Below are 26,753 nucleotides of genomic sequence, written 5' to 3'. Positions count from 1 at the left end.
AATATTCAAAGCAGCCTGCTAGAAATTAGCAGAGTATTTTTATTCCAAATAATTTTGATTGGATGCCCACAGCACAAACCTGCTTGTTATCTAGATTTAAAAATCTAAATTAATATTTGGTTTCATGGGTAGCAGTTCATATTTACTCCCTGTCATTTTTCTTTCTTCTTCCTGAAAATTCATTACTTCTGCAAATAGTGCTGTCCCATTTGTTATCAACTGAGAGTGAAAAAAACCAAACAAGTCACAGCCAGGATTATTTGAGTTTTTTATTTAAATGAAATTTATGGACATGTTTTGAGGTATTTGATCAGTGTTTGTTCTTATTTATACAGGAGCATTTTTTCAGGTGTTCAGTCATCATAACAAGACAAAATAAAGATACAAAACCATTTCATCAACATGAGGCCAAAAAAAAAAGAAAAGTTTGAAAGGTCTGTGGAAAATGTATGGGTAAGAAGGAGTTTATCCCACATTCAGAGTGGGATTTAAGCACATAGCTAAAAGTTATTTAAATCTGGCCTTGGAGAAAGGAAGATTTTTGAGCAATATGCAGATAAATTTTTATTTTAAGTCCAAATTATAGGTATTGCATAGATTTTGGGATATTAATTGTAAAAGGTGTATTCTTTGAAAAAGTAATACAGTATCCTAAACAAAAGGAGAAATAACTACATTTTCATGCAGATGTAAACAGATATATTTAATATTACCCTTTTTGTACACACCAGTATCTAACCACTAAAAGAGCATACGTCTAGGCATACAGACTCTGACCTGTCCAAAGACTCATGTCTATTTTGTAGAAAATAAAAATAAAAATATGAAAAAGACTGGAAACATTATTTCAGTATAATGAGTGGAGCTTTGCTTTTGAAGGTGCAGTTTTACAGAGCTCTGTTTCCCTCTTCCTAGCATTGATTAGAAAGAAAGTGTCAGATTTTCTTTTCCTGAAAATTAACCTTTGAATAATCACCAAATAGCCAGTGTCCAATGTATGAGTTGCTTCTTTCACTTTAAAAGATGCTGTAAAAAAAAAAAAAAAAATTCCCAAATACAATCTTATTTATATTTTTTTAATTGTCTTTGCAGAAATAGAGGCATTTCTGTAAGTTTTTACGCAATTTTAGGGAAAGACGAATTATCTAAATCTTACCTTTCCCAGTCCAAGTGTTTGCAACTCTGTGAATCTCAGGTTAGCAGTCAGGTAAAAGAGACAGTAAAACTTATAGGAGGAAGCAGGAGAAAGGGGAGGGGAATTTCCCAAAATGGATTTATCTGGTTTTGCTGCCTCATTGAATGAAAGGCAAAATAAAATATATTAACAGAATAAAAGCTGAATGAAAAGGAGAATGTAAATGTTGCTTCAGTTTTAACAATCCAAGGGAAAATTAGTAACACAGCTGGAGCAACCTGGGAGATATCTGTTTGCTTAGAAATCATCCTTAGGTCTTGTACATACATTGTTTAAAGTCTTTTGACAGATTGAAAATACCTTTTTTTTTTTTTTTCCCCCTAGCTGTTTTTCCTTTTTCTGATATTCATTTTCATCTGTAGAATAATCCCCAGCATTTCAGATTAGGTTTTCATCCAACCTTGAAGGCTTGTGTCTCCAGAGAGGCCATTTCCTAGCTGCCCATTTCCTCAAATTCACTGTAAGGGGATGAAGCTGAAGAGGTTTTAGACTCTCCATCGCTGTTGCAATCCCGTGGGGGACCAGGACTGGGAGCTTCTGGAAGCTCCTTGGCGGAGAACGTTTCCTTACTGTTAGACCCTAAGGGATGGCAGTCCAGCAAGCTCTGCAGGTGCTTGATGTAGCTTATGGCAGCTCTCAGGGTCTCCACTTTGCTGAGGCGCTTGTCAGCAAATTCCTTGGGCAGGTGCTCTCTCAGGCGTGTGTAGCCCTCGTTCACGCAGCGCACCCGCTGCCTCTCCCTCTCGTTCCTCTTTCGGATGAAGGCAGGCTCGAAGGAATAGTCATAGATGCCCACGTAGCCAGGGAATGGGATGTAGGAGATGCGACCTGTGTGCCCACCGTAGGCTTGCTCCCAGTAAGATGGGTCCAGATGGAAGGGAACCCCAAAGGGCTCTCTCAAGGGGACCCCGTGGGGATGTACCTGGTTGTTAGCCAGGGACACAGCTCCTGGAAATGTGATCCTGGTCAGTCGTCCATCATCATCTTTATTGTTGTCCATGGTTTTGGGTTTTTTGTTTGTTTTTTTTTTTTTCTCTCCCTGGCAAAATGTCAGTTCCTGAATTTGGCTTCCAAATCTTGTATCAGTCCCAGCAAGGAGGAAACATCTGTACAGGTACTCTGCCCTGCAGGCTGCAATTGTCTCCTGCGGTGTGAAAAAACAGATCCCAAAGCACTGCTAACGACTCATGAAGTCCACTCCATGCCTGGAAATCAGCTCTGAGCCTTGTTGCTTTTATAGATGTAGGATGTCAGCTAATTTGCAGACAGGTTTTGAGGACCATCACTCCACACTTTAAACCCTTCTGTTCCTCTGATCTTCATATTTCAAAAGATAATAAGAGGGTTCCTGTGTATTCCTTTTCTCCCCGCTTGAAATTATGACCATAAGAGTTAATGCCAAACATAAATAATCTTCCAGGCTCTAAACACTTCTCATGTACTGTAATCCATGATATCGTTTGATATAATTGTCTCCAAAAGATGGGTAATTTGCAAAGTTTACAGGGATCTTCAAAGTTTTGGCAGAACTCCTCCCTTTCAGGAACCAAGGATCTTCTGTCATCTGAAAACTACCCAAAGGCTTTTCACAATGAAATCCAAAAGACAACTGCAAGCTTTGTTGTTTCGGCTGCTCTGGTTTAACTGCAACAGCTCGCAAGCAGTTTGCAAAACTTACATGGCATGTCTAGCTTTCGGGGGAAGCCGAGAGATCTTCAAAGGGAAGAGTGCTCTCTTGTGGTTGCAAGTCACGTCAGATCAAGAAAATACATCTGTGCAAGCATGGGAGGAAAACTGCTTTCTTCGCCCAAAGAGAGGCTTTCTCATGAAGTGTGAGGTTCTCAAGCTGAACATGAGCATTTTCAAAAAAATCTGCAACATTTTGCACATTTCTGCTCGTTGCAGCAATGTTCTGGCCTTCACAATGAGCACCTGCCTCAGATAAACGAATGCAAAGGGGATGCTCTGATTGCCCCCTGTGTAGCTATTGCTAGATGTTTACATGGATATTGGCTTACCTGATGGACCCTATACACTGCTTTAATTGGGAAGCTGAAAATCCCTCTTGGCTGTGCCACGTATGTGCTGCATCCTCCAGTTTGCCTCCCACTTGCCAAGGAGAAGAGGTGGACAAAAGACAAGGACTTTTGGCAGTATAAAGGCATCGTGTTGTGATCCATGTTTTTCCTCTAAAATATCCTGCTGTTTTAGGATCATCCTCTGCAGCAACTGGAGGGTCTTTGACTTTTCCCACATTGTTTTTCAAGAGCTCCATAGTTATAATTTTTTTTCTAAAAACATGTCTTCACAGTTAACTGAATTTCCTTTTTTGCCATCAAGTGGAGCTGAATATTTGGGTTGGGAGAGCTGTGGGAAGGACAGACAGATGTGAAAATGTACAGGCATGTAGGCTCTGTTAAAACTGTTCTTTTGCTCAAAGTGAAAGTTTCCACCCTGTTCAGTCTTTCATGCCAAACTGCCTCAGAAGCGTGAGTAACTGACACAACGTCCTCCAGTCTGAGAAACACATCTATGTCTCTGCTGAGTCAGAAACCAGCAGCAATTATGTCAGTGTGCATTTTCAAGTCAGCCTTTGTATCTTTGCTGGCCTACCCTGAAGCTTCAAAAAACAGTGGTCATTTTCAAAGCATGATGAATGTACAGGTGGACCATTCCAGACAGAACGGAGTGAGAACAAACCTGGACTGTGTTTTACACCAGGAGCAGGATCAGCACCACAATGGCTCAAAAGCCAGGGCAACTATCCACCTACTTTCACCTCTGTCACTGACTTTGCCTATCAAGAGTTAATGTTTGAAGCTGCAGGTTTTGTAGCATTACCTAAGAGTTAGCTAATGCATTTCATGAAGGGCTGAGATCTTTTCCAGTCATAACGAAATGTCTTTCTAAAATACGTGCCATAGCTCAGATGGGAGGTATGGGTGTGAGGAAAAGATTATTGGAGAACACCCCAGGTACATAAAATTCATTTCAGGTCATATAATCCAGAGACCCTTTCTGCCTTTTAAACAACCTTTGGAAATGGTAGAACAGTATGGGCTTTTCAGTATCACTTGCACTATAAACTCTGTTGTCCAGTAGAAATGTTTTCAGAAACGAATGCTTTAATGAAAATAACCCATTCATTGTAGCACTAAGATAGGCCAGGATTCAACATTTTCTTAAAACAAAGAGGATGTTGGCTTCTAAGCAAGTACCTCAGGTAGGAAAAGGACATTTGATTTGTGTCATCACTAGATTTAAAACGCTGCCCTCTGGCAGTATTCCTGTAAGGAAATGGAAGCATGCCTCTCAGGGTGGCTTTTCAGTGCCATAATATTTCACAGCTCTCTATGACCTTGCCAGAAGCCTAGCCATGTTCAAAAGGCAGGGTTACATTTCAGTTCTGTCATGCAAACACACTACTCCCTGCCTCCAGGCCTTTTTTCTTTGTTTACTGTAAATGCAGGTCATTGGCCTTTTCCAGAGTGTCAGAATTGCACCTGTGCTAAACAGATACCCAGTCTTCCTACAGAAAAACCCACATTGCTAATCCTTTAGAGAAATACATGAAGAAAAATTACAGGTAAATGTTATTTGTTAATCTGAATGATTGAAGCTGATCTCATGTCAAATGGACTCTGCAGTCTGATTTAGTCCATATGCAAGAGAACTGCGAAAATACGCCACGGGTTTTTGTTGAATGTTGTATCGTGTTGACAATCTAACATCACTTGCTCAGAAAGGGATTTGCCCCTGGGCTGGGAGCCAGGACAAGGCCAACACACCTTCTGTCCCCTTGAAGGCTCTTGTTGAGAGCATGAGCAGGATTAAAGCAAGGTATGGTTCCCGTACTGACACCTGCACAAAGCAGGCTCTTCTCAACGTGTCTGTACATGCAGGCTCAGTGAAAGTGGCAGGACTGGCCCACCAGAGAGAAAGGCTAATAACACATTCTCTTTAGTTCTAAGAGCAGGTTAAGACTACATGGATAATGTTCCTCTGCTAAGACAAGTCTTTTATCTTATTTCTTACACTGCTTCTCCAATTAACTCCTCTTCACACCTTTGCCTGGATGATACCTAGACTCCAGAACGCAATATCCTCCAAGCTGATACAAACCAGATGGGCCTGGTGTGCTTTCCAGGTGGTACAATTCAGGTGTTATTCACTGCTCTATAATGACAGAAGTTGTACTGTTTCTATTTATGTTCTATGTTTTGCTTTGGTTTGCTTTTTGGGGGGTTTTGAGTACTGTTTTGTTTTTTTAAATACAAAGTTCAAATAGGGACACTGGGAGATTCCTTACATACTCCATTGACTGTGGCATTTGAACAGGTTCCCTTCCTTCTCTCCTTCCTTTTACTTCACTACTTACACTTAATTACCCAGCCAAAACAAATAGAAAATATTTCCAACATACCTAAAAATAAAACAGCAAGGCATCTTCCTTCCAGATACAGCTTAGTTGTGGTTTTAATTGCATATATCCCAACACAATATCTATAAGAATATAGTCTTTGTACAAAAGAACCCTCAACTCATTCATGCTCCCACAAGAATCATGAGTAACATTACTGACATTACACAGTGATTGCTTTGAATTACCTTGAATTACTCAACGCAACAGATTCTTCTTGACACCATGCCCTTCTGTGTCTGAAAAGACATTGATGGGTAGTAATATTGTACTAGAAACACAAGAGTCACTTGAACACACACAAGTCCACCTACTTCCCGACAGATGAAATCTCAACTATCTTATCTGTGAACACATTACTGAGAAGGAATTTGAAGAAAATACACCAGGAGTTTAAAAAGATGCCCTTGCAACACTGTGCATTTCTTATATTTTACTGTGCAGTAATTATACTAAATTCTAGTATTTATGATAAATATCTCACTTCGTCTGTGTTGCTGCAAATTTTAAACAGATAAAAAATGGTGAAATTAAGAATTTCTCTTGTGAACTGCACACTACATAATTACAGTAATAATTGCATTTAGACTGAAAGGCAGGAATACAAGTTTAAATATCTTTGTGCCTCTCCACTCCTGTTTTATCCTTAAGCATGGGCAATCTCTTTACAGCTCTATAGCTTGAAAGTGAGAGCTGCACCTAAACTACCCAAGTCTCATACTGTGACTATCACCAAAATACAGGTCTGCAAAGTGCTGACAAGCCAATAAACAGTGGTGAGAAATTTGTTTTTTTGGTTTTAAAACATGGTTGGATAGGGCACTGAGCAACCTGGTCTAGTGGGAGGTGTCCCTACCAATGCAGGGGGGTTGGATCTAGATGATCTTTAAGGTTCCTTCCAAGCCAAACCATTCCGTGATTCTATGAAAACAGCTGGCTTCAACCATTGCTTTTGTGTAATCTTCCTTTAGCACAATTCTTCTCGCTCTGAGAAAGAACCCAAGGACAGGTTTGCAAGAGCAGACAAGAACTCCCTGTATCCATACATGGGCTTGGTCCAGCAGGGACTTCTGCTCACATTACAGTGAAGGACTGAAGCCTGCTTAGTGCATCTCTTTCCTCTGTGGCTTCATGGGTCTCCCTTATCTTGCAGTACATCTCCAGCATCTGAAGACAACTTGAAAAATAGCTCTATAATATGTTGCTCACGCAGAAAGTACTGCTATAAATGTCAATAAACTAAGCTTTCAGGGGACATAGAGCAGTTGTCTTATCAAAACACTTCACATATAATAAAAGTGTTGGGTATTTAAAAAAAATATCTTGCTTTGCAGAAGAAACAGTTCTCAAATGTCTTGCAGAGAACATCTCTGTAGACACAGATAAATTTCCTAGTCAGTGACACTTCATATTATCACTGGCTTCCTTTGATACTTGTGCTTTAAACTGGTAGTTAAGATATCACTCGTTCAAGGGAGCAAAGTGACTACAAAAAAAGCTGGAATCTCGGAGGACTCATGTTTGACAGTAGGAAAAAACATTCTTATCTGCGTACGATTGCATGCAATCTGGCTCCTAGGCTCAAAGTATTATTTCCAGCTCAGATAGTTGAATAGCACAAGGATTTCAGTGCTGGGGCAGTTCTGTGGAAGAATTAAAGCTATCATAATTGGCATTAAGACAAGCAGAGGGCTTGGGATAACCTAGCATTTCAGGGCAGAACTGAGATGTGCAGAATATAACTGCGACGTTACAAGGATGACAACTGAAAATGGAAGGTCTCTGTCTCCCATGTATTAGGGAATGTAATGTGAAGAGAGTGAGTTTCCTGCTTGTGATCATTTGCTGGGGTTTCTAAGAAAGATGTGGGCAGGTCTCAGTTACAGGCCATAGACACAGAGAAGTAGCTCCAAAGGGAATTCTTCTCACTCATCTCAGGCACCTGCCTCAGGATGCGATGAAGCACTCTGTGCAGCAGCCTGTATCTCTCCTTCAGCTGCAGAGAGAGCTTGAAGAACTAGTTATACAAGGTGCCTAACTTTCTGACAGCTGAAGCCAAATGAGGAAAGCATGTTTCCACCCCTAGAAGAACCAATGGGGTTTGTACTGAACTGGAATGACCCTTCCGGATCCTACATTTAGGGTCTTTAGGTAGCATGCAGAAAAATACCTGAAGTTTCCCCCTCTGCAGACATCCTGTGAAGGCACGTCTGATTTAATGAGGTATCATTTAAGTGCCAGGCATTATCAAATTACAGAAGCAGGTTACAGTGTTTCAGGAAACAGCTGCTCATCCCAGCACTCGGGGAACTGGTAGATGGATTTGGGCACGTACATGATTAATACCCACATGTCACTAGCAAAGGTGAGCTACAGAACTACTTGAGCACATCGAGAGATTCCTTTGCAATGTAGCCTTAGCTAGAATCACACGTATGAGCCATAAATCCTCAGTAAGTGAACAAACAACAGCTGATGTCCAGGAGGTAGCTGGGGAAGCACACCCTGGTGGCACCCGAAGCCACGAAACCCCAGGCTGTGCTGACAGATAGGAGGGCACGGTGAGACAGCAGTGAGACAGCTGGGCCTGCTGCGTGGAAAACCAGGAGCCAGTGCGGGAAGAGGCACGTAAAACCCGGCAAGGGCTTTCGGCCGGCCAGGGTGGGCGCCGCGGGAGATGCTGCCCCGAAGGCGGGAACCTCCGCGCAGCCGGCAGCTCCCAGGCCCGCTCTCCTGCCATCAGAAACAACCCGGACGCGGGGCGGGGAGGTGGCGGTGACAGGGGCTCGGTCACCAGCGAGGCTCGGGCGCCCGCGGGGGAGCCGGCAAGGACGGCCGGGGCCGCCGCGGCCCGACACGGCACCGGGAGAGCCGGACGGGCAGCCCCCCGCGCCAGCGCGGCGGAGGCGGCTCAGCGCCCGCCCGCAGAGCGGGGCCCCCCCCCCCGGCGGGCTCCGCAGGCGGGAGGCGGCCCAGCCCGCAGCGCTGGCGCCGCTTCCCGGAGGTAGCGGGCGGCGGCGGAAGCGGCCGCCGTTCCCCGCCCGCCGCCATCGCCGCCGCCCCCGCCCCCGCGCTCCCCGCCGGGCCCGCGCCGCTCGGGGCCCCGCCCATGAGGCGGCGGCGGCGGTGGTTGCGGCCGGGCCGGGGCCGGGGCCGGGGCCGGGGCCGGGGGCAGGCGCCTGCCCGACGGGGCCTGGGCTGAGGGCCCTGATGCGGCTGCGGCCGCTCCGCCGCCGGGAGAGCCCCGGCGCCGGGCCCCATGCACCCCAGGTGAGCGCCCTCGGGGCCGCGGGCAGGCGGGGTCGGGGCCCGGCACCTCAGGCCTTGCGCTGGCGGCCTTGCAGCCCGGAGGAGGGGGCGAGGAGGGGAGAGGGTCCCTAAAGCGCTGGAGCGCTTCCCGCAGGCCCCGAGGCTTTTGGCCCCGCTGCTTCGCCCCTGTGGCCCGGGGGGGTGGGTCCCTCTCGCGGGCTTTGCCGCCCCCGGCAGCCGTTTTGGGGCCGGGGAGGGGGCCCTGCCCGGCCGGGGGGGCTGTTGCCCTCCCACCGCGCCCGGGGGCGAGCGGGGCGGTGGACGCGGGTGGGAGAGCACACGGTGCGAGAAGCCGGGCAGCAGAGGGATGAAAGCGGGCGGCCCCAGTTGTAGGGCTCAGGCCTTTTGGGTGAACTTGCTTGAGTTTGGTGTATTTGGGCTTTTTTTTTTTTTTTTTTTTTTTTTTTTTTCCTCCAGGGTGAGCAGTCCCTCTCTTCGTGCTGGAGCGGCAGTCCAAGGTCTAGCTTCTCCTCAGTGCTGCCGAGTGTGGGCCTGCTGCTTGCAGAGGGTGTCTGAGAGGCTTGGGTCTGCGTGGAGGCCGTTCGGGCCTGTTGCCAGGGTTGTGGCCACTGTGGGGGCAGCCGGTGTGCCCGGCCCTAAGGAAGGGTGGTTAGAGCCCGTGTGTGGGCAGGAGTGCCTCGACGGGCAGAGCTAAGGACAGGCAGAGCTCCCAGAGTTGTTGACAAGTGGGAGGTGACCGTGTCTCTTTCGGGGTGTCCCCATCCCTGCGGACTGGTTCAGGCTGCGTGCGCAGCTTGAGCCCCCAGAGGATGGATGTGCCCTGTGCTGGCTTGGTTTCTTCCGAGGCTGGGGATCTTGGTTGTTGGGCAGCCCACCGTTTTTGGCAGCTCTATGGCCAGTTGTGATGTGCACCCACTTGGGTAGCTTGAGAGGTGCAGGCACTCAAGAGCCACTGGCTGGTCACTCTGGCATAACTTGTCATCCACGGTACCAGTTTTTAATGAGATAGGAGCATGTGCCATGTCTGCAGAACCAGACTGAGGCAGACTGTTAAAACTGTAAAATGGCTATTCTGCAGAGGTGACTCTTGTGTCTATTGGCCTGGTTTGAGCAGAGGGTGAATTAGAGGTTTTATGTCTGTTACCAGTTTTAAGTAATCGCTCCTTGTTCTCTGCCTGACTTTGCTTTTTGGACATGAATGTGATATCTAGAGGTCACAAAATATAAATCAGATGCCATTCTCCCAGTAATTGTGACATTCAGCTTCCAACCTGGTCTGTGTTTACAATACTTTAATCACAATGTCTTTGACTACAAGGAGTGAGACTTTATTTTCTGGATGGGAAGGAAAAAGCTGTGGTCTGATTTGTCTTTTTGAACTGGCTTTTAAATCCTGGTTATTGCTGTCAATGTGTATTGATCATTGTATCATCACAGCATGAGTGGTTGCACTGCTTTATGTTTAACTTCCTAAGGCAGAGATTTTATGTGTCAGTATCTGATTCTGAGTTTGTTTACTCAACCCTCCCTCACCACAGTACGGTCAGTAATCAGGAATGCTCTTGCTTTTGTTTCTTTTCCCCTCCCCCCCTCTGTTCCCTGCTCCCCAGAATGAATGAAATGAACTTGAGTCCTGTGGGGATGGACCAGCTGACCTCATCCTCTGTGAGCAATGCCCTGCCAGTCTCCGGGGGTCACTTGGGATTGGCAGCCTCACCCACTCACAACGCCATACCCGCACCAGGTAACGGGGAAAGCTCCCACAACAGCTGTTGCAGCTCATGCTCTGCTTTACTGTCACAAGAATGTTCATAACTGGGTAGCAGTGCTTGCCCTGATAGCAGGTCGTGTCTTCAGCAGGTAATGAGGTGGTGTAGAACTGGGGAAAGGTAGACTGTAAACCACTGCTTATGTGGGCAAAGCAAAAGGGGTGTGTGCTTACCAGGCTTAATGGGAGTCTCATTTTGTTCTAATGGGGTGGTTTCACTGTGGGTGGTAGAAGGATCCTTTGAAATATGAACTGTTACCGCAAATCTGTCTCCATCTGAGTCTGTTTTCACTCAGGTGAAAATAATAATTTTTCACCTGTAAAGCAAAACTGTGTTCCTTGCTCTTTTTTTAAGGAGGCTACACAGGCAAAAGTCCATTACAATTGTAAAGTAGAAGCAGGCCCAGTGTAATAGATCCAAACCCAATGTAGCCACATCGAGGCATGTCTCTCAGTGCCGTGGTAACTGGGATACTTTCTTTGAAGCTTGACACCTTACTTTGACAGTACCGTGCTGTACTTCCATAGGGAACTCCTGATAAATTAGTAACCTCTTTGTTAGCTTGTGTGTTCATAAGCTCAAGTAGTTCCATTGAATTTAAATGGGCATTTTCTCTTGCAGGCTTGCCTGTTGCAATTCCAAACTTGGGCCCCTCCTTGAGTTCCTTGCCCTCTGCTCTGTCTCTGATGCTCCCAATGGGTATTGGGGATCGAGGAGTGATGTGTGGTATACCAGAGAGAAACTACACCCTACCTCCACCACCATACCCTCACCTGGAGAGCAGCTATTTCAGACACATTCTACCTGGTAAGTGGTCTGGTGCTGATGGGTGGGAACAGAGAGATAAATTGTTTTAAGAGACACCTATTTCTGTCCTGAGGCAGCCAAGACTGACTATTTTGTGCAGCTGTAAATTCCTGGAGTTTGTCTGGAGTGTGTTCTGTGTTTATTTTCTGTGTATGTATGTGAAGAGAATTGCAAGGTATTTTGTACTTCAACTAAACCTCTGGTCACTCCTCCTGGTCCTTTGTTTTTAAGATTAACAGAAAGCAAAGCATGATTTATTTCTATCTCAAATCACTTTAGTTTGAAAACTGCTGGTTTTTTTAACTTTTGTAGTCTGAAGCAGTACTTGGTGTGTGTATGGTGGTAGATTACAGTAGTTCAAAGCTCAAAAAGAGTGAGCCATCAGCTGAGGAGTTTGGGCTCTTTCCCACCCCTTTAGCCCACAGCATAGGTTTTCTTCATTTTTTGTTCAAAGTTGGTTTCCAAGTGCCTTAACATACTGATTTCTGTCTTGATTCCTCTCTTGTATGTTTTAAAGTATAAATGTATAATTTTACATGTTAGTATAGGAAGACACAGAAATTTGAGCTTTAGATATAGTCTTTGTTTTGTAGCTAAGATTGACAGGGTGAAAGGGGGAAGATAAAATTCTTCCAGGTTATCCAGTGAATTATTGGTTCAGCCTAGTTTAGGAAAAGAAATACAGATAACATCAACTATCTGATGAGTAGTGCCAACTGCTTAGGAGTGACCTTTCCTACTGCATTACCTCCCTGTCCATTCTTTGGGCAAAGAGTAGAGGAGGAGACAGTGTGTTTGAAGACTGAAGGTATTTGCTGTTCTTCTGAGCTGGAATCATTTCTGCAGAAATGTATTTTTTCTTTCTAGTCTGCTTGATGTTTAGCCTGATGTTTCATAGGACTCTTCTGTCTGTCATCTTAGTGCCTTCAAAGATCCTCCTCGTTCAAGCCACAGGGCAGTATGGCATGCAAAAATATTTGATGCAGCTGGTTAAACTGTCCATTTCTTGGCTAAGCCATTTTTAATGGGGTTATTCCGTTTCAAGAGTATCTGTGCTTGCACGCTTGTAATAATGGACATGTTTGAGTAGCAAACTTTCATAGAATAAATGGCTTATAGTGTTCAAGGCTAGAAAAAAATGCTGAGTCAGATCTTGTAGAATTTACAAAGTCTATCTCTGTCTTCACTGGAAGTACACCTTACTAGAATATGCTGATGTATTTCCTCCAAGGATTTTTTATAGCAAGATCTAGGAGGAGAATGTGGTAGTGTGTAAATACAGGCTAGTGTTTCTTTGCATCTTAAGTTCCAAGGTTGTTTGACATTAGGGATCTTTCTAGAACTACCAGAAAAGATGTTAGGACTTCTGATTTAAATTTAACTGGGCTGTTGTTTTAGGAGAAACAACATGCTTTTCATCTAAGGAAGGAGAGCAGTTGACTCATGGTACCTTTGAGAGACTTGTCCTTCAAAATTGTATCTGATGATCTTCTTAATGAATGAGATATACAGTTGTGTCTCTTAGTCTTAGAGGAGGGAAGTAGTTGTTAAAACTAAAATACTGGAGCAAAAAGGGTGTATCCTGGATAATTGTTTCTACGTCTCCTAGCAAAGATGAACAGGGGGGGATTATCAAATGTTAGATTTCACTAGCAGTCCTTCATGCTTTGTGACCTGTTTGTTGAGAAAAATTATTGAGTCTGAAAAATGCCTAAAATGTGAAGAACCTCTTTCAGATTCAGTTTCAGTACTGAGGAGCCCAGAAACTAAGCTGTTCAGAGTTTGACAAATAACTAGAGACTTGCTCTGTTAGAGGGAAGTTCTGCATTTTTTGTCAAATTATATTTTGACCTGAGCGTTGGGTTGGCATATGTTTGTGAGCCATGTTTTAGAATCAGTGGCTTTTAACTGGACATAATGTAAAGAACATGTCCTCATGGATTTAGACCTTAATGTTCTGTGCTGCAACGATGGGGTATTTTTGTTCAAGATTTGAAAACTTGTCATCTCACTCTCTTTCCCCTTCTCATTCTATCAGGTATCTTATCTTACTTGGCTGACAGACCTCCACCTCAGTACATCCATCCCAACACTATAAATGTTGACAGCAATCCGGCATTGTCAGTCTCCAGCAATCCCTCTGCCCTCGATCCCTACCAGCCCAGTGGAACTGTAGGGCTGGAACCAGGGATTGTCTCCATGGACTCCCGCACAGTGAACACGCATGGCGCTCAAAATCTTCATCCTAGTGATAGCCACGAGGTAGCACTGGATACTACAATCACTATGGAGAGTGTTTCAAGGGTAACCAGCCCCATCTCTCCAGACGGGATGACAGAAGAGCTTACGATGGATGATGTAGCCGGGGATCATTCGCAGATCCCAAATGGCTCCCGGAGCCATGAACCTTTATCTGTAGACACAGTGGGAGGTAACTTGGCATCGGACGCTGTGGGACACGGCGGTGTCATTCCCATTCACGGTAGCACTTTGGAACTCCCTGTCGTCATGGAGCCCGACCACATGGCTGGGCGGGTGACAGGAATATCAGACAACACGCTAAATGACTCCATTCATACTGTGGCCATGAGCACCAACTCTGTGAGTGTGGCGCTCTCTACCTCACACAACCTCGCTTCCCTGGACTCGGTAGCCTTGCACGAAGTGGGCCTCAGCCTCGAGCCGGTGGCGGTGTCTTCCATAAATCAGGAAGTAGCCATGGGGCCAAGTCACGTGGACGTGTCTGCAGACAATCTTGCCTTCGTACCATCCTCTCTGCAAATGGAAGACTCCAATTCAAACAAGGAGAACATGGCAACCTTGTTCACCATCTGTGAGTGGGCATTTCCTGCTTGCTTGGGGTAGGGTTTTGTTACGTAGCTGTTGTCTGGTGGGGTGGCAGGACTCTTGTTGATAGTCTTACCGATTTCTGGTGAAAGAAACTCAGTTATTTAACAAGTTCACAAAAGTTGAAACATCTGCAGTGGCAGATTAACTGTGTTGAAATAGACATAATATGATGCTTTGGTGTCATTCTCTTTGTACCCGTCTCCCATGTTGCCTTGAGGCTGGAAGCTGAGTTCTTGCCTTTTGTGGATATGCTGATACTATCCTTTACAATGAGACTTTTGTTTTTTAAGTCACATCAGAAATTACTCTTCTTGCTCCATTAAAAAAACCCAACAAAACCAAACAAACACCACCACAAGGTGTACATTTAATCAAGTTGGTACAGTTGTTGAGTATGATGTTACGTGATTTTGCAAAATTTTCATTAAACCATGAACAATCATAATGAAAATGTTCTCAACGGGACCTGCTGGGAAAAAAGAGCAAAGAGGGAGGGAATCTTGTAGTATTTCTAATTATGGTTATGAAAGGACTTCAGTCCAAAGATTAGTTGATCTCCTATGAAGAGAGGAGCACTGGACATGGCACACTCTTCTTAATCCTATCATTGTTCAAGGGGTGAGGTTCGACTACAGTGAAGTTCTCATTTGGTGGGACAGAGATTTGATCTTCCACATGCAGTGTGCCTGGCTAACTGACACTGAAGTGTAAGGCCAGCTTTTATGTTTGGTTTTATTCGTTGTGCTGGCATTGCTATGTGCTGCTGCTGCATGCAAGCTGGCCCTGCAACTGCCAGAGCCTGCAGAATGCAGAATGTTTTTTAAGAAATGGAAAAATGTAGTGCCTTTGTTGGCAAAGAAGTCCAGTTTAGTGCAAGGTGTCTAGTCAGACATTTGAATTAAACTTTCGTTCTGTGGGATAAAATATAACTTAAAATCAGGTGGGTGTAGAACTATGACGAATTTACAGCTCCTAGGGGAAGAGTTTCACAGTTGATGCATTCAGAAGTTCTTACATGCATCTGTTGAATGTCGAGCAAGTAATGATCAAAATACCGACGTGCTTATGGTGAAATCACTTTTACTCACTTAAGTGAGATTTGATGTGCCAGCTTCTTAACAGTCCTAAGCTGTTTCCCAGATGATGTTCCCCATTGGTAGGATTTTATAAGGGCTGTTGCATGCCTAGTGCTTTTATGGGATTTGCAAAATAGATCTGTGACTTGGGTATGTTTAAACTTTTAACTTCTTGTTGTTTTTAAACTTCTCTTGAATAAAGCATGAATATGTCCAAACAGGTGACAGCAAGGAGTAGGAGTTGGTTTAGGGCCTTTTGTTTTTCCTCACTGGGAAGGCAGCAATCGGGGCCTTTTTCAGAAAATTTTTTACATTGTTCCTAAGCAGGAGGAAAAAGTGTGCTTTTGCTACAGTCCAAAATGTTTGTGAAACTTTTAAGCAGCCCTTTTTTTAGGGTCATCTTTGCTAGGTACCTGAATCAGAGAAGTAACCACAGTGATTGTTTTAAAATGTTTTTGTTTGTTTTACATTATTTGGCAAGGACAGAAATGCAAAGGAAACCATATATTTAGCTCCCTGTAGAATGTAGGATTTTTTTTTCAACTTCTTAAAAATGTGTGAATCCCTAGACCTTTCCAAGTGGCAGTGTCACATGCCCAGAACTTGCTTTTCTTCCACTTTGCCTCTCTTTGGGGCTAGTACACAGACACATCGTGGTGTGTGCCAGGCAGTGCTTAAAGACAACTGTTCCAAATAGTGTTTCTCATTACTCAGGTCTGGTGGTTGTTGTCATTGTTGTAGTCCTACTTACATAGGCTCTACCTAATAATTTGCTGAGTACTTTTCTATCTGTAATTATGTAGTTGCTCAAACTGTACTTTGTCAGGGGTCAGATTCTGGTACCCTGAAAGGAATATCCCAATAATCTCTTTAAACAAATAATAATGGAGCTGCTGTCTATGCAGTAGGTATTTTATAGGTCTTTTATACTGGACTTGGGCCATCAAATGGCCAAAGGTTTGTGGAAACCCAGCTTAATCAGCTGAGCATCTTCAGAAGAAGAATATTTTATCAGGAGGGTGATTGCTGAGAAAGTGTTGGTTTCTCCATTCATATAGAATTAAAATGATATTTTTCTATAGAAGAGCATTTTATGCAGTATTTTTCTTGAATTTCTTAGACTGAAGACTTTCAGTGGTTTGTTTTTCAGCAGTAGTTATGCTGAATGACAGATTGGGAAAGAGATTCTGCTGATTCTTCTTGGGCTTTTGTTTTTGTTTCATTCAGAGGCATCCCCTACAGGTGTACTGTATGAGTTTATTCCAATGGGTCCATGTAGAGCACCAGTGAGGTCAGGTTTTTTGCTGTCCTAAAGATTTGCACATTGTCTGAATTTTAATGGAGATAAGGGGATTTGTGGGTTCCAATTAGAAAAAAATTAGAAGACCTTACTGTCCCTTTGCATTAATATCCTTGAGCTTCTACATGCAAGAAGGCTCTTGTGTTCCTCCTAAATTCCAAACATATAACCAGTTAGAAAATGTTTGGTTTGGTATGACTTGGATTTTTCTGCCAATGAAGGTCATTTCCCTTGTGATCAGAGAGATGGCTCATTGTCAGCATTACTGCCAGCTCCGGGGACACAAACACGCATTTTGTGTTAGTTTTGATGAAGAGTGGACTCTGTCCCATTACTAGATTGCCCCTGTAGGGGTAGTCCAGAGTCTAGGTGAGTAACTTACCATCAGGAAGGCAGGTGGAGGTCCTCGTGTTTGATCTGAATTGGACAGGAACAGTGATATGTATGTTGGTGCCCATCTGACTGTAATAATACGATTCATATTCTTCTAAGTAAAATCTAGTAAAGCCACCGAGTTAAACCAGATAGAAGCAGCCTATGGCAAGAGCTGAGCTGAATCATAATGAAGCTGATTGTACCACGGGGGCTGCTGCATTATTTTTAATCCCTGTTGTCCCTTCCCCTCTCTGCAGGGTGCACACTGTGTGACAAGGCATATCCATCAGACTGCCCAGATCATGGCCCCGTCACCTTTGTCCCTGACACCCCGATAGAGAGCCGAGCCAGGCTTTCTCTCCCTAAGCAGCTTGTCCTCCGGCAGTCTATCATGGGAGCTGAAGCGGGTAAGAATCAGATTACTGTGTATTTCTGTGCAGCGCATTAAAATACACTCACTGCGTAAATCCAAAACCATAGGGATTTTAATGTGGGAAAGAAACACTGCAATAAAGAGGTGATTCTGTCTTTGGTAATCAACCTGACTTACGTAGTGCAAGAGCTTCCTGTCCTCTGGTTACTGCTTAGACTTCAGCTGGACTCTAGGGCTGCTGCCACAGGGTGTTATAAGGTGAAGCACAAGCAAGGCATGGTGTTTATTTTTATCATGTGCTAAACAGCCCAGCCACAGCTTTGATAAAAAAACATTACAGCAGTTGAAGTTTGGGGGAAGATAACAATTCAAAATAATGGAGATTTCTGTCTGCTTGTTCATCAGCTTGGTTTGCTGTGGGTCTTCTGGATGCTCTCACTGGAGTACTGATCACAAGTGCTTCTTTTTTCCTCCCCCTTCATTTGCATTTGGCACATAGACTGTGACCTTGCCACTGGATGTGGACCTTGTTACTGTATTTCACACCATTGTCACCTGGAGATGGAAGAGTACAGTGCAATACCCTAAGGATCTGAAGGCTAGAAAAGAATGTGATTATTGGCTTGCTTAGTGATGCTGCTTGTTGAGAGTAGATTACATCTTTTCAAGCTGAACTAGTTTCCAGTTTATTCCTAAAAACTATTCAGTGTATTTATGTAGACCTATATATATAAAAATGTTTAATAATAAATAATATACATGCAGGAATCCCTCTGCCCATGACAGAAATACAGCTGCCTCTGGGGAGAAATGCAGAAGCTGCTTAACAATGCCCAGCAACAATTCTGGAAATTCCTGGGGATTAGGTAGGCGAAATGTAGTTACTGAAACTAGTATTTTCTGCTTCTGCAGAAAGTGCCATGAAAACTTTAATTGGTACAAGTGGCTAGGATCTTAGTTTTATAGCTTACTGAAAAGTAAATTACTTGCTTTTGACAAACAAAATAAGTATTTGTAATTACAACAAAGCGGCTCCCAATAGTGTCATGTGGTGGTGGTGGTTCTTGTCTCTGCCTTAGGTGTGTTTTACATGTGAAGTAGAAGCTTTGATCATTTTATGCCTAGATATTACCCCTGGAGCATTATCTCATAAACCTCCCACCTTTTTGCTATGCGTGATTAGTTATTTCAATAATTGATTTCTGCAGATTTTGCTCTTCTACTGATAGGTGTGTGGACACGAGAAACCATTCCTGTAAGGACTTGTTTTGGACCTTTGATCGGGCAGCAGAGCCATTCTCTGGAGGTGGCCGACTGGACAGACAAAGCAGCCAGTCACATCTGGAAGGTCAGTGGATGTTACAGTGCACAGTGTCTGCAGGCATGCCTTTGTCTGGTGAAAGTCACCATGTGACACAGCAGCTTTAACATTACCATCCTTACCAAAAATCAAAATTAATGCAGTTTGATTGTTTAGTACTTCATAGCAGCATAGCAGAGTTGTGTACCACGTAATATGCTGGTAATCAGTCCTGATGTACAACTTTTGAAGGGCTGTTTGTGGTGTCCAGTATTTGTGTGGAGTTGCAGCAGAGACTGTATATGAATTACTAGGCAGCACTTGTTTGTGTCACTGTTGTTGAAAGTTCTCCCAGGTGATTTAAAGCCTTCTTTTCCACATCAAGTAAAAATGATCTATATAAAGAGAACATGTACTGTTTGCTCAGATATTATTATTTGCAAGATTTTGTTTGTAAGAAAAGCAGCCAAGTGCATTTCTGCTGGAAGCTGGAGATGGTTTGTCAGAAAGATGCTGATAAACAGTTTTCTGAGCCTCCTGGGTAGCAGAGAGGTCAAGATTCCTGTGTGCAGGGGGAAGTAAGGAGTAAGAACAGGGCTTCAGTCATGGCAATGGAGATCTCCTGGCTTGTTCTAGGTAAACAAATCCTCTCTTAAAGAAAGAAGTTGCCTTTCACTGCATTTGTTGCTGTGTTTTTTCTTAAGATTGCTTTTGTTTTTCCTGGCAGATCTATCACAGTGGTGTCCTGGAGTTCTGCATCATTACAACTGATGAAAATGAATGCAATTGGATGATGTTTGTACGTAAAGCCAGGTGAGAAACACATGTACTGTGCTAAGTAGCTTAGAGTCTGATCTGCAGGCTCATAGGAGACTGCTGGAGAATGCTGATTGCTGCACTGACTGTCCAGATGAGTAAAAATCTTGGGATCAAGGGACAATGAAACAGAGCAGCCAGTAGAGAATGTTATGGGGGAACCAGTATGTATGCTGTAGTAAAACAGCCCCAAATGTGCCCGCATGCTTTGTTTCCCTTGTTCTGAAGCTTTAAATGAGGTTCTTTTTATATGATCTTACTGTGTATTAGCTTGTTGCCTTCCCTCTGTCCCATTGTTTTTGGATACATCTGTGAAGATTATGTTGATTGTTTGATTTTAATACTTGATTATCAAAGTGTCCTGTGGTTCTTTTGGCTGAGTTTCAAGCACAAGAGCTGTCCTTTTCAGTCTATCTGGAGCCTGTGATGAAAACTGACAAGTCTAGCTTCAGTGTTGCTCCATACACGGTCCACTGAGAAGGCTGAAACTCTGCTATTGCTCTGTGACACAAAGTAGGTTTCCCTGGCAATTAATTTCATTGCTTCCAAATGCAGGAGTGAAGAAGGTAATGCTTGATCTCCCACTGCAGTGGAGCAGAGCTTTTCCTGCTTTCAGATACTGGGAACAAATATATACAAGCTAAACCTTCAGAAGATGAGTTACCACATCTTGGAAATGCTTTTCAAGAGTTATTTTCTAAGATAATTTTGCTTTAAGACTTTACTGATATTTATTTCTCCCTCATGTGTTCTCTATTTCTTAAGGGGGTTAATATGAGAAATACGTATATTTTTATGATTCCTTAGGGAATCATAAACTCTCTTCTCTTATCCCACTCCAATATCTATTAATAATTTTCTCAGCAAGATATCGCAGCGGTGTGAAAAATGTATAATTTGGTGGAGCAGATTTGCTCTCAAGGTCCAATTTTCCTTTCCTGTAGTAAAGAAGGACAGAAGTGACAGAAATTAAAGTTTTTATAATGTGCTGACAAGCACTGAGGTTCTCTCATTACTCATTCATAGGAATTTGCTGCTTTTCTTTCCTCTCTCAAGAAGTCATTATTTCTGGAGGGCTTTTTTTTCATAACTCTCACTATTGCTGTAGGAACCGGGAAGAGCAGAACCTGGTAGCTTATCCTCACGATGGAAAAATTTACTTTTGCACCTCTCGGGACATCCCACCTGAACACGAGCTCCTCTTTTATTACAGTCGGGACTATGCTCGACAGCTTGGTAAGTAAGTGCTCATCTTCGTTGGCTTTGCAGGGAGTGCTCAGCTTGAATTCCCTTTTAGTGCCATCTCTAGGCACTGTGACTTGGGAGTGTATAATGTTCCTTTTCAGCTCTTAGTGGTGCACATCACCATTTCCTTTTACACATGTCAACAGGAGTACCATTGTTCACAAGAAGCATTCCACTATCTGTTTCCACTGATCGGGAGTAAAAGATGTCGGTTTCAAAGAAAAAGGGTTGTTTTCTTTCTGCTCATCTGATGCTAAGGGATTTGGGCTAGCTGAAGATGTGCTTACACTCCCCCACCTTTGGTTGTGGTAATTTAGGTTTAGTGGAGCTGTGCTCAAAACCATTCCAAAGTTTGGCCTCCCGAAACACTTGAAATAGTCTACCTGAAAGAGTTGAAAAGCACTGGAGTGGAAAGGAGCTGGGGTGAAAATCTCTGCAGCTGGGTTTGCTGCCACAGACAGAGTGCTAACATGGCTCATGCTCTGTTAGGCTGTGCTGTGCCTCATTAAGAGTGATACTTTTGTGCCCAAAGGTGTCCCCGAACATCCGGACGTGCACATCTGCCACTGCGGAAAGGAATGCGCTTCCTATGCGGACTTCAAGGCCCATTTGAGCAGCCATATTCATAACCACCTCCCCAGCCAGGGGCACAGCAGCAGCCATGGGCCAGGCCATGGCAAGGAAAGGAAATGGAAGTGCTCCATGTGCCCCCAGGCTTTCATCTCCCCTTCCAAGCTCCACGTCCACTTCATGGGGCACATGGGCATGAAGCCGCATAAGTGCGATTTCTGTAGCAAAGCTTTCAGTGATCCTAGCAACTTACGGACACACCTCAAGATACACACAGGTAAGGGCTGGGGACTTCAAGGAGTGCTAGCAAAATATTGGGGCAGGACCTGTTCTCTCTGATCCCTTTGCCAGCTGGCAGGGCAGAGCTTGTATCCATAAATCTAAGCTCTTAGAATCATAGAATGTTTTGAGTTGGAAGTGACCTTTAAAAATCACCTCGTCCAACCCCTCTGCCGTGGCCAGGGACTTCTTTCACTAGATCAGGTTGCTTAAAGCCCTATCCAGCCTCACCATGAACACTTCCAGGGAGGGGACATCCACAGCTTCTGTGGGCAACCTGTTCTAGTGTCTCACTACTGTCATTGTAAAAACGAATTCTTCTTTATGTCCAATCTAAATCTCTTTCAGTATAAAACCATTGCCCCTTCTCCTGTCACTACAGGCTTGGATAAAAAGTCCCTCTCCATCTTCCTTGCAAGGCCCCTCTAAGTATTGAAAAGCCACAATAACGTCTCCCTGGAGCCTTCTCCAGGCTGAACAACCCCAACTCTCTCGGTCTGTCTTCATAGGAGAGGTGGCCTCTGATATCAGCCCTCTGATAATTTTCATGGCTCTCCTCTGGACCTGCCCTAACAAGTCCAAGTCTTGTTCGGAGGACCCCAGAACTGGATGCACTACTCCAGGTGGGGTCTCACAAGATCAGAGTGTAGTGGGAGAATCGCCTCCCTTGACCTTCCTTTCTAAGAATAGCAGCCTTCATAAGAATGATCTCTAGTCCATGTTGAGCCCAACTAAATCCTGGGCGTTGCCTGAGAGACAGCTGGTTGGCATAGGACAGGACTGTGCTGAGTTCAGTGGTGCGGGTGCTTACAGAACAGTATGTAGACCTGTGTGTTCTGGCTGATTGTGCCATAACTGAAAGAGCATTAGATGAGTTGAAGTTTATTACTGTTAAGAAGTGTCAGCCTTTGTCTGGGAGACTGAGACCCTTTGTTCCCACACAGCAGATCCAGTGCTGGCAGCTGTAATAAAACAAGGGTTCTCTTCTGCTCATGAGAAAAAGCCAGCTGGATCTGAGAGCCTGCAATGTGGACAGTTGGCCACTTAAATAAGGGGCTGATAATCTTTCCCCTCCTTCCTACTTTGTTTTTCATCTTAAGCAAATGGCACAAGACTGAAATTGGTGACTGTGGAGTTAGAGTGATGTAGACACGGCTCTGCTCTGTCACTCATCAAAACACTCATGTCTGAACATGCTGTTGACTTCTGTGGGCATTTGGATATAGAATCAGAGAAACATAGAATGGTTTGGGTTGGAAGGGACCATTAAAGGTTATCTAGTCCAACACCCCTGCAGTAAGCATGGATGTTTTTGACTACATTGGGTAGCTCAGAGGCCCATGCGATCTGACCTTGAATGTCCAGGGATGGGGCTTTACCACCGCTGTGGGCACCCTGTTCCAGTGTTTCACCACCCTCATTGTAAAACATGTCTTCCTTGTATCTTCTCTGAATCTACCCTCTTTTAGTTTAAAGCCATTGCCCCATGTCCTGTCACAACACACCCTGCTAAAAAGTTTGTCCCCATAAGACACAGAGGCTTTGGAGATAGAGGAAGAATGGCCAGAGATCAGTGAATGAGAGCTAACAGTGGAAAACAAAATAGTGAAAGATTTTTCAGCTGTGTAAGAAGGAAGGGAATAGGAATAGGCATGGATTTGACAGAGAGTGAGGATAGTAGAGAGGGTGAAGGTCAAGTACAATCCAGCAATAAACGGTGTATTTTTGCCTTTTTTTTTTTTTCTTTCTTTTTTCCAGTAAGGTTGAAATAGCTGTAGCTGTTGGAAATCAAGGGATACAAATCAGAAAGCTAGAAGGGTAATAAAATTGGGAGTTTGGTGCACTTGAGTCAAGCAGAGGAAGCTGCAGGCTGAGGAGTGAGGAGTTTTAATAAACTGATCAAGTACAAATGTGGTACATGCAACCACAGAATACTCAGTGGGATAGGGATCCAAGTGGCATTCAAACTTAATCTGAATTAAGTGGTGTGCAAGGGTTTTGAACTATTTATGTTAACGAGCAATGGAAGAACTGCAGGTAAGTGTGAAAATGGGATAAAGCATAGAATTTAGCAAAGAGCCAGTGAGCTTTGTACCTGTATTAGATCAAGACAAAGGCAATGCAGTGCCTCAAGTGTGGTTGGGCTCCAGTGAGGCATCAGATACAGTTCCTGTGGTAAATTAGCAGAGATGGGCATGTACTGATGTACAGTAACTAGATAGATACTGTGGTTAGTATTAAAAAGGAGGCTGCCATTGTTTTTACTCAAGAATTGATCATGGATCAGCCTCATCTTGTTAAATGTTTGCCTGAATTTCTGCTGGAAAACGTACAAGTCTACTGGTGATGTTTTAATATGCAGAACAGTGGGGCACAGTTGGTGTAGACAAGAAGCAGAAAGTGCCTTACAGGAAGGCCTGATTGACCACAAACACTGGAGGAAATGTAAACAATGGTGTTGAGAAGGACAAAGTGCAGAACTGGGCATCACATGAAGGGCTCAGTGGTTTGAAACAGTAGCATGAAGTGAGTTTTTTGGCTTGAGGATGTGGGCTGGGGGATGAAGAGCTTTGGGAATTACGAAGTGAAGTCATATGCTTGGGGTTTTTTTGTATAGCTAAATCTAGACTGCAAGTAGGTAGGACCTTTATGTTGAGTCTGGAGGAACTGTGGGAGGAAGCAGGTCCTGTTCACAAATAGTCTGGATTTTTTCAGAAGTGGTCAGGCTTGTTTGCTTACTGTATTTCGTGGGGGACTGACTGTGGATTTGTGGGTGTACGTATGCAATCCTAGGCCAGAAGAATTACCGCTGTACCCTCTGTGACAAATCATTCACTCAGAAGGCTCACCTGGAATCACACATGGTCATCCACACAGGGGAGAAGAATCTGAAGTGTGACTACTGTGAAAAGCTGTTCATGCGGAGGCAGGACCTCAAGCAGCATGTACTCACTCATACGCAGTAAGTGATCTCACAAGATGTCTTGGACCAGCCAGTGCAATAAATAATGAAGCTGAAGAGCCCCAGAACATCTCCAGTTTGCAAATAGTTTGGCCTAGGGGAGTACAGGTTCATCCTCTAAAAATGACTCGGAAGTCTATCTGGACAAATTGCTTGTTACTGGCTGAGGTTGTGCTATTCTAGTCTTTGCAGTATTTTAATGACACAGTAACTGCTGGGAGCTGTTCTGCACAGTCATCTGTAGACTTTGTTGCAGTCTGGTAAGCCTCTGCTTAGCATTTACAGACCAAGGGCTGTTAAGACTCAGCAGATTTGTTTTCTTTTCTTCTTTTCTTCCCCCACTGTTGATGGAGGATGGGAAGCCAGGCCTAACCTTTCCAGCATGGCAATATTTCTGTCCATGCCAAAACATAGAGCTTAACCAGAGTTTGGTCTTACTCAAAAAATAAGCAAACAAACAAAACCCTTGTAGAATTTTGTTGTTGTTGTTGTTGTTAATTTATCATCAGAAAGGAGAAACGGCTGCAAATTAACAGGTAATCCAAAAAGCCTGACTTTTTTTGCCAGCCATGTTGGGGATCTGGGGGGAGAGAAGAGGAGCTTTGTGTGCGTACAGTGGGAAATGAACAGTATTTACACTTGAGTGCTGCAGTAGTGCTGTTATTTCTGGTCTGCTGCTTCTTCTAGTATATTAAGTGTAAGATTTGGGAGTAAGACTTACCCTTCCCCCCCTCCTGTCACCACCACCCTACTAGTTAATACCTTATCAGCTGCCTTGCTGTGGGAGCAAACGGTAACTTTGTCATGTCTTGCAGAGAACGGCAGATCAAGTGCCCCAAGTGTGACAAGCTGTTTCTGAGGACAAATCACCTGAAGAAGCATCTCAATTCACATGAAGGAAAGAGGGACTATGTCTGTGAAAAATGCTCCAAGGCTTATCTAACCAAGTATCATCTCACTCGCCACTTAAAAATATGTAAAGGCCCCACATCCAGCCTGTCAGCCCCAGAGGAGGAAGAAGAGGATGAGTCAGAGGAGGAATTAATAGACTCTGTGAGGACTGAAGACTGTAGGATTAACAATGGAGTCTACTCAACAGGTGATGCCCTCTCTGGACACAAATGAAGAAAAGAGAGGGGGATATTTTCTTGGATGCTGTAACTAGAGAAGGAAAAAAAAAACAACAACCCTCTTCCTTGTTTCCCCAGTCAACAGCACATGTCAAATGAGGCGTTTTCCTTCTGTCTTAAGTCTCCACACTACCAACTGCTTCATAAACTGTACCCAGAGCTCACTGAATGAGAATGGATCTTGCACATGCAAGTGAAGAGTTGCTAAGAAGGAAATGCAAGGCAAGGACATTTTTTTCACACTGTGCATACTTCCTTTTCCAAATCACTCAGATTAATCCATCCTGTGCAGAGATATATGACACACCTTGCATAGCCCTATGAGTAAAGAGCCACAAACCAGAAATGTAGTCAAGCGACTGCAGGGACCTGTAAGCCCATTATCCTTAACTGGCAAAGCCATGACAATAAGAAAAACAAGATGGTGGTGGCAGCTGATGTATTTTGCTTTTTAACACTTCCTAACCGAAGGATGTGGTTTGACCCAGAGCAAAAATTTGTCAATGCTCAAGTTTCCTTCTAAAAAAAATAAATAGCAGCTTCGGTTTTAGGTAACCAAAAAAGCCAATGAAATCAGCATTTACAGACAACGCACTTACCCCACTACAGAAAATCACGTGGCTTTTCGAGAATAGTTACTGCCTCTTCCCTGTCTAGATCACTAGTACATGTAAGCAGGTGAAGAGGTAAAGACTGTATAGACTCAATAAGGAAGAGGCTTGCAGATGGTCAGACAGTGTTTACAGTATATATTCTTGTGCTGTAAACCTTTTACCACCTAGAATGATGGGAGGGTTTGCTGCTATTATTTATGGAATTAAGATTATGTATTTCATTTGGTTGTTTTCTTTTGAAAAAAATTAAAAATGTGGCTCTTTTCTAATGCTCTTTTTAAAAAAATATTTACACATTCTGAAAAAAAAAAAGGTTCCTATTTCTGATAATGATGCTAAGAGAGTAACATAACTCTTTCATCAGCTGTTTCTCCCAAGCTTTCCTGGGACAAGGTATGTATT

The 26,753-nt window shown here is 43.8% G+C and overlaps 2 protein-coding genes across 4 annotated transcripts; one reads left to right on the top strand and one right to left on the bottom strand.

Annotated features, from left to right (window-relative positions):
- Positions 1–1,628: 1,628 nt before the first annotated feature.
- Positions 1,629–2,195, bottom strand: ASCL4 (achaete-scute family bHLH transcription factor 4). Its single transcript, XM_051641748.1, has one exon. The coding sequence runs from the start codon at positions 2,193–2,195 to the stop codon at positions 1,629–1,631; it is 567 nt and encodes a 188-aa protein (XP_051497708.1).
- Positions 2,196–8,681: 6,486 nt separating this feature from the next.
- Positions 8,682–26,620, top strand: PRDM4 (PR/SET domain 4). Of its 3 annotated transcripts, XM_051636400.1 has the most exons (12): positions 8,682–8,885; positions 10,496–10,629; positions 11,276–11,461; positions 13,500–14,294; positions 17,320–17,469; positions 18,665–18,783; positions 19,463–19,548; positions 20,660–20,787; positions 21,329–21,643; positions 22,155–22,268; positions 24,439–24,607; positions 25,423–26,620. In XM_051636400.1, the coding sequence occupies exons 1-12, from the start codon at positions 8,875–8,877 to the stop codon at positions 25,730–25,732; spliced, it is 2,517 nt and encodes an 838-aa protein (XP_051492360.1). In that variant the 5' UTR covers positions 8,682–8,874; the 3' UTR covers positions 25,733–26,620. The 3 variants fall into 3 exon arrangements, with proteins under 3 accessions (XP_051492360.1, XP_051492177.1, XP_051492272.1); XM_051636217.1 differs by lacking the exon at positions 8,682–8,885 and having other exon boundaries at positions 9,483–10,629; XM_051636312.1 differs by lacking the exons at positions 8,682–8,885; positions 22,155–22,268 and having other exon boundaries at positions 9,486–10,629.
- The last annotated feature ends 133 nt before the right edge of the window (positions 26,621–26,753 follow it).

Source organism: Apus apus, chromosome 1 (assembly GCF_020740795.1).
Source record: "Apus apus isolate bApuApu2 chromosome 1, bApuApu2.pri.cur, whole genome shotgun sequence".
Taxonomy (NCBI): domain Eukaryota; kingdom Metazoa; phylum Chordata; class Aves; order Apodiformes; family Apodidae; genus Apus; species Apus apus.
This window is presented reverse-complemented; position numbering and strand designations above follow the sequence as displayed.

Excerpts from the sequence above, each read along its gene's own strand:
- ASCL4 (XM_051641748.1), bottom strand. The coding sequence starts at position 2,195 with ATGGACAACAATAAAGATGATGATGGACGACTGACCAGGATCACATTT.
- PRDM4 (XM_051636217.1), top strand. The coding sequence starts at position 10,344 with ATGTTTAACTTCCTAAGGCAGAGATTTTATGTGTCAGTATCTGATTCT. Across the intron at positions 17,470-18,664 it reads TATCATGGGAGCTGAAGCGG|GTGTGTGGACACGAGAAACC; the intron begins GTAAGAATCAGA and ends TTCTACTGATAG. Across the intron at positions 21,644-22,154 it reads ACACCTCAAGATACACACAG|GAGAGGTGGCCTCTGATATC; the intron begins GTAAGGGCTGGG and ends CTGTCTTCATAG.